The sequence below is a fragment of the Nestor notabilis genome, unplaced genomic scaffold (genome assembly GCF_000696875.1).
Source record: "Nestor notabilis isolate BGI_N333 unplaced genomic scaffold, ASM69687v1 scaffold3932, whole genome shotgun sequence".
Lineage (NCBI taxonomy): Eukaryota > Metazoa > Chordata > Aves > Psittaciformes > Psittacidae > Nestor > Nestor notabilis.
In genome coordinates, this window is record NW_009918611.1 from 34,783 (window position 1) to 41,713 (window position 6,931).

At 41.7% G+C, this 6,931-nt stretch overlaps 1 protein-coding gene across 1 annotated transcript in view; it reads right to left on the reverse strand.

Moving 5' to 3' along the window:
• SLC44A3 (solute carrier family 44, member 3) overlaps window positions 1-6,931 on the reverse strand; it is a gene marked incomplete at its 5' end in the record, with an annotated part of 29,121 nt that overhangs the window by 9,428 nt on the left and 12,762 nt on the right. The window contains 2 exons of the mRNA XM_010009788.1: window positions 3,112-3,195; window positions 5,182-5,338. Of these exons, the coding sequence (XP_010008090.1) occupies window positions 3,112-3,195; window positions 5,182-5,338 (241 nt within the window). The remainder of the gene's footprint in view (window positions 1-3,111; window positions 3,196-5,181; window positions 5,339-6,931) is intronic.

Here is a 6,931-nt window from a genome sequence, read left to right on the forward strand (position 1 = left end):
CACCACAGGGCATGGAAGGCTACACTGCAAGTAACTGTGCTGCTGAAAACAGAGAAACCACAAACTGCTCAGCACCTCCTTCAGAAACCCATGTGCTGCACTTCAGAGTGGCCGATTGCCAACTGGCTGCACATGAGCCCAGAGCAGACACAGGAAAGCAAAGCTATCCCGAAGCAGATATAGTGTTTAAAGGAAAAGTCACTGCAACCAGGTTGTAATGGGAAAAAAGCAGCGAGCACTTTGATGGAGCAGAAGTTAAGACTACCACTACGATTTAAGAAAGCAGGAGACAGACCCTTGTAGCTCCCAAACCACATTAAAAACACAGTATATGCTTTTTATGGAAGAGAAATTTCGATCTCCCAGATTTTACTGGAGGTGGTTGGCTCTGTTTATCTGGAACATGCTGAACCCACCAGAGCCAGCAGATGAAAAATCTGTGGTAATTCTGACAAGTGTTGGCAAACAGAACTGTCAAGTAAGGATAATGACTTTATATTCACAAAGCACTTCTCATCCAGATAGAACCCGGAGTGCTTTACAATTGTTACTAATGGATTATACACACACATGAATCACTTTGCCCATGACTGCAATGGAACAGCTTTAGGAGTGAACTGTTTAACAGCACATAGCAACACTACACCCCAGTTTAGCACAGGATCCAGTTGCAAATCCAAGAGAAATTTAGGAAGGCAGAATGTAATTATCCACATTGCGATGTGCGCAGGACACTGGGTTTACATTACCCCTTCATTCAACAACCACCACTGGAAATATGGCAACTGTCAGCATCTAGCACAGCACTCTGTCACGATGGGAAGAGGACAAGGTACCTTTTTGGCCCTGTTCCCATTAAATTCCAGAGAGCTGAGCAAAACTGAGCTGAGCCTGCAGAGAACAAGTCACTTCAGGGATGTGTGCGACTACCAAAGTCGGTGTTAAATCCCACCTGAAAGATGGCACCTTTCCATCCATAAAGCCTAAAAGGGACTCTTTGATAACATAACAGAGCACTTGGGAAGAAAGAAGCTTGCACTCCATCAGCAGTGTTACTTCCTCCAGCACCTGTTTCTCATCTGCAAGCTTCCCAGAGGGAAAACAAGGGGCTCTGTTTAATCCTGATTAAACTTGTGAATGAAGGAGCAGAAAGAATTTCAGTCATCTAAGCGATATAACAACAGGTTGAAGAAAACAGTGCATTAGTGATGGGGAAGGGGAGAAGGCTTTTGTTTGTTTGGATTTTTTTGGGGGGGGGGGCTTTAAGAGTTTCAGGTAATTGTATGCTTATCATTATAGTGAAAATAATAGAATAAAAGGCAAAAATATAGAAAGGAATGTTAACACACACAATAAGTTTTGGAGCAACTTTTCTAACAGCTGTTCCACATTTGAGTAACTTCAAATCACACAAGAAGCAAAATCTGAACTAAAAAATACTTTCAAAATGTTAGAAACATCGGTACCAGCAACTTCTTAACCCCCTCCAAGCCCTAGTCTCAAGGCCATGTTCAAAAGCCATGTGAAATTCCAAGGCTGTAGCCAGCAGTTTTCACTGATCTCAGTAAGAGCTGTTACGAGTTCAGTACATTAGATACACCAATTTCTCTATGAAATGCAATAATCTGAGACCAATGTTACCCCTTCAGACAGAGAAAACTGCTATTAAAACCTCACAGTGTGTTCCTGCTTTTCTTCTCCTCTAACCCTCACCCAAATTGCCCTGGATTTAGAGCACATGGAACACCATCATCCTTGGCAAAAGATGTTCAAACAGTTATCTAACAGCAAACACATTATTATGATCATTAGGTTAAAAACCAGGACTCATAAAACCAGAAATTTGCCTACAATAGATTAGGAAACAGGAAATCTTTAAAAGGAACGAGAGCTACAATACAGCCTTCTGAAACAAAAGGAAGAATATTAGAGTAAGTAATTCTTCTTTTAACAATCATGTAGCATACAACAGCTGAAGAAAGTAAACACTAGGATGCTGCGTATCTCTATGAAAGGCAGGAAGCTAATGGGAAAGGGTGACTACAGATGGAAAGCCTGGAATCAAAAGGAACTCTGAGATTCCTCACCGAGCCAGTGACCATGAGATCTACCTAAAAAAAGCCAAGTCTGGAAAATTCATCATCTAGAACCAGAAACTTCACTGCACAAGTATTTAATCTAGGCTGAACTAAGTGAAAAACTTTGTCTTCAGAGTGGTCTAAGATTAAACTTAATTTATGCACCTCCTTTAGAGGAGAAGTCAGACCCTTTGTCAGAATTGTCTTGTTCACTTCACTACTACCCTCAGCAATGAGAACAAAGAACACAGCAATCAGAGGGTCAGGAATCAGCATGAACATCTGATTCCCTTTCACATTAGGAATACCAGTGACCAGAGATAACAAAAGGAGACTGACAAGCAGCAAAATTAACTGTGTACAGTGATGTACACGGAGCTGGAAAACATTTGGATAAAAAGGATCAGGAAAAAGTAGGAGTTAAGTACCTGAAAAGCTCCCATCTGTCAGAAATCATCCATTTCAAATAAACCCGCTTTTGAAACAAAACTGCTAACAAAACAAAGGTGTCTTTCAAAAAAAAAGAACATGATATTCATCTGTCTTTTTCATCATGGATCATATTCCCAGATAAACTGATAATGGAAATCAGCCAGGAGTTCAAGTTTCTTTATTCAGGACTTTCAGGTGGAAAATACTGTATCTAGTTGAATGACACATCTCCAGATAGGGTTCTTACTTCTTCATTGCTTCCTTCCACCTGGAAGCTCTGTATTTCAGTAGTCTGTCAGGCACAGCTCAACAAAATGTTGTCTTCTTACCTACTGAAGTAGCAAGTGGCCCTCTGAAAGGGTTCTCTCGAGTATGCTGACAAGTTTCCTAAAATCTTGCCCCTTGCACGTTTGTCAAATCCCTGTTTTTTTGCAACGAGTTCCATCTACACTTGAAGACTATTTCATTTAGTTCAGGTGGCCAGCAGGAAACTTTGGCTTGCATGCACTGGGTGTTGCTTTAGTCATGCTAACTGTAGCTAGCGTACACACACAGCCTGTAGGTATACACGTGGTTGAGTGACAGAGATGGGAGAACATACCTGGTTAAAGTATCTTAAGCAACTTTCCTGACACCAAAACCAGCAGAAACAGCACTTGAACAAGCACTTTGCACATGCACTCTCCTGCAAGAAAAGGGAACGTTTGGTTACTGGACACAGAATGAGACTCAAACCTGCCATTTTAGGAAAACTTGCCTTACAGGTGACTGACTCTTCTAATAAAGCATTCACTTGGGCACAAGGTGTTTCCTTTTGAATTACAGGAACTGCTTTTAATTCACACCCTTTAGTATTGATGACTGATGAACTGAGCATGTCTTTCTTCCTGTGGATGGGAGACTCTTCTCTGGGAAAAGAAAGTAAGTGCTACAAGCAGCTTTGTGAGCTAACAGCTATTTGGAGAGCAAAGCAGGCAGGCAGCTCAGTAACCCTTACAGCACTTCCCAGTGATCAGGAAGTACACCAGCACTCTCCAACTCTTCTGTCTATCAAAAAACCTTCACAGTTCTCAAATGACTGGTACCTTAATGGACAAAAATAAAAGAATGGGCAAAAGGCTTGTATGCACATAGAATCCCAGCCTACTTTGTCATTGAAGGGACCTTAAAACTCACCCAGCTCCAACCCCCTGCCATGGGCAGGGACACCTCACACTAGTGTGTCCAGCCTGGCCTTGAACACTGCCAGGGAGGGGGCAGCCACAGCTTCTCTGGGCACCCTGTGCCAGCACCTCAGCACCCTCCCAGGGAAGAGCTTCTGCCTCAGAGCTCATCTCAATCTCCCCTCTGGCAGGTTAAAGCCGTTCCCCTTGTCCTGTCCCTCCAGGCCCTTGTCCAAAGCCCCTCTCCAGGCTTCCTGAAGCCCCTTTAGGCACTGGAGCTGCTCTAAGGGGTCCCCTTCAGGAGCCTTCTCTTCTCCAGGCTGAACAGCCCCAGTGTTCCTAGCCTGTCTTCATACAGGAGCTGCTCCAGCCCCTGATCATCCTCGTGGCCTCCTCTGGACTTGCTCCAGCAGCTCCATGTCCCTCTTATGCTGAGGACACCAGCCCTGCCCACAGTGCTGCGAGTGGGGTCTCACAGAGCAGAGCAGAGCAGAGGGGCAGGATCCCCTCCCTGACCTGCTGCTCACACTCCTGTTGATGCAGCCCAGCACACGGGGGGTTTCTGGGCTCAGGTACACACTGAAGAGGTTCATGTTCAGTTTCTCGTCACCCAGCACCCCCGAGTCCTTCTCCTCAGGGCTGCTCTCAATCCATTTTCCTCCCAGCCTGTATTTGTGCTCGGGATGGTCCCAAGCCTTGTGCAGGCCCTTGCCAAGCCTCATGAGGTCCACATGGGCCCACCTCCACACACACGTGTGTGTACTGACTCAGAGCATGGATTAATTTTTCAGGAGAGGAGGAAATATCATGTGTTAGAGCAGACCATTCATAGACCATTGATCTATTAATTTCATACTAAATAGCAGAGCACAAAAGCTCAGTGTTCCCCCCATCACATCATGAGCTCAGAACTGTTTATCATAGGAAGATTTTAACAATCAAGACAAGAAAAAGACAACTTGGTAGCTGTGGTAGCCTTCCAACTTTAACTGCCTGTTTCTCAGCAAAAGGAAACTCAAGTGACACTTGAGTCTTTTCAATCTTCTTTTTCCAGAGGTCAGAATGGTTTTGTTTTGTCTTTGAAAAGCATAGATCTTCCAGTCACTGTATGAAAACCCCAGATCCCCACAACTGCCATTGTTCACGCAGAAACCACAAACCTGCCAACATTTTCCCATTGACAATCTTGAACATATTCCAGGAATAATTCCCTTAAAATGGTGACTGCACATGCAAACTCCTGACAGCAGAGAAATACTTTGATCTTGCCGTGTACTGCTGGAGAGATGATTTTACTAGAGCTGTATTAATCTCAGTAAATACTATTTGTTAAAGACTTAGAGTAAATGACTTCAACTGCAATCTCCTCTCTGATTCTGCTTCAAGACTGCTGTGTAGAAAACATGCATGAATTTACCCTGACTTTTCCTCTTGTTCAGAGAACTTTTTATCCTTCATAGAAAACTTTATATATAAACACTAAATAAAGGTGGTTTATATACACCTACCTTTTGTTTTAGGATATTATAAAGGTACAAGAGAAGTATCCTTGGTATTCTCAATATTGTGATCAGAAATGAGCCTTTTACAGCAGTTCCTAGATGATAGCAAAAAAGAACTGATATGGAAGACAGGACTGGGTGAGGTGGTGGGTTATCCTTGTTCCTAGAAAGAAAACCAAACAATTCAAACATGTTTTAAAACCTTAACTGAAGGACATATACATGGTATCTTTTCAGGATCAGGAGATTTCAATAACTAAGCCAGTATCTCTTTTCCCACTTCAACAACTCTAGTTTTCTTACTGACTTCATCTGAATGTTCACCTTAATCCAAAGGAAAGCAGCCAAGGGTATAACTTTTATTGGATTAGTTTAATTCTTAAGCAATGACTGTTTTGGTGTATTCAATAATGGAAAAAGATCTACAAAAAACCTACAGTGGAAAATACCAAAAGTAAGTGAACACCATCTGAGAATACCTCCTTGAACCCCTCTCTCCAGTTTCTGTCACTTCTCCTATTCTCCACAATCTTTCATGTTACTGTTCTTTCTGCAAGTTCTTAGGCTGAAGGAATGAATCTGCTCTCTCTGCTTTAGAGATAAAATTCAAACTAGAAAAAATATCACATCCACAGTTGAGATCTAGTATCTGCTTTTACTGATGAAATTTGGTCAACTTTTGCTTTAAATGCTGTTGCGATAATTATGTCTTTTTCACTGAACATGATTTGTTTTCCAAGGGAATTCTTGGTTCCTTTATAAAGGTCAGTTTAATGTCAATCATTTACAGACAGTAGTATGACACAGCTCTCAAGAATGTACATAAAAACCAGGGAAAGAACTTCAAGCCACTCTCCTATCCCTTTTCAAATGCTGTAAGAAAAAAATCAGATAGATTTATGCTATAAATACCTTTAAAAAACTGTTTCAGAGGATTAAACACACACACACACACCCCCCATCAACAGCCATAAATAGCCCTTCTATAAAGCAACTCTGCAGCAACTGGCCCAACCCTGTAAAATTTACTTAGATAAGAGTAGCAGCAATGTGGCTCAGCAGTTAAGATCACACCTCATATCACAAAGAAGATGTCTTCTTTTCATGAGTGACTCCTTCGAAACATCTGTTATCTTGAACAGTTAATAGTTTGCACAATAAACTAAGAAATAAAAAGGCAGTGATAAGAGAGTGACTGGTTGGGGCTAAAAACCTCTACAAGGGTATAAATCCTACACACTATAGCAAGAGAGGTATCACAGTTCTACAAGAATCCTGGAGGTATCGCTGCAGTTCATGCAAAACACTAATACTCTGCAAGCAAAAAAGTTGTATTTAAACATGTGAATATACCACATTATTTTAAATAGGAAATTCCAGGAAAGCAGTTGCTGCATTTATTATTTTTGGTCTTATGACTAGGGGAACGGCTTGGGGGATAGTGGAATTTGATACTGAATAAGGCAGCTTGTTGGGGTTTCTGTGTTAGAAGCACATCCATAGCAATATAGATGAGTTACTCTGTCCATACCATGGATATGTTTGTTTCCTTTTCCCTCATACACTACCTTACAGATGACAGTCTCAGCCAGGTCTCAGAATATAAAAGATTGAGTTTGTGCCAGTTGAATGTTAACCAATGGTGAGAAATACAGAAAGAACAAAGTTTACCCTCATATTAATAATTTACTTCCTACTGAAGAAAAAAAATGAAGAAGGGGTCTGATATCTTTAACAGGGCTGATTAATGAGCAGG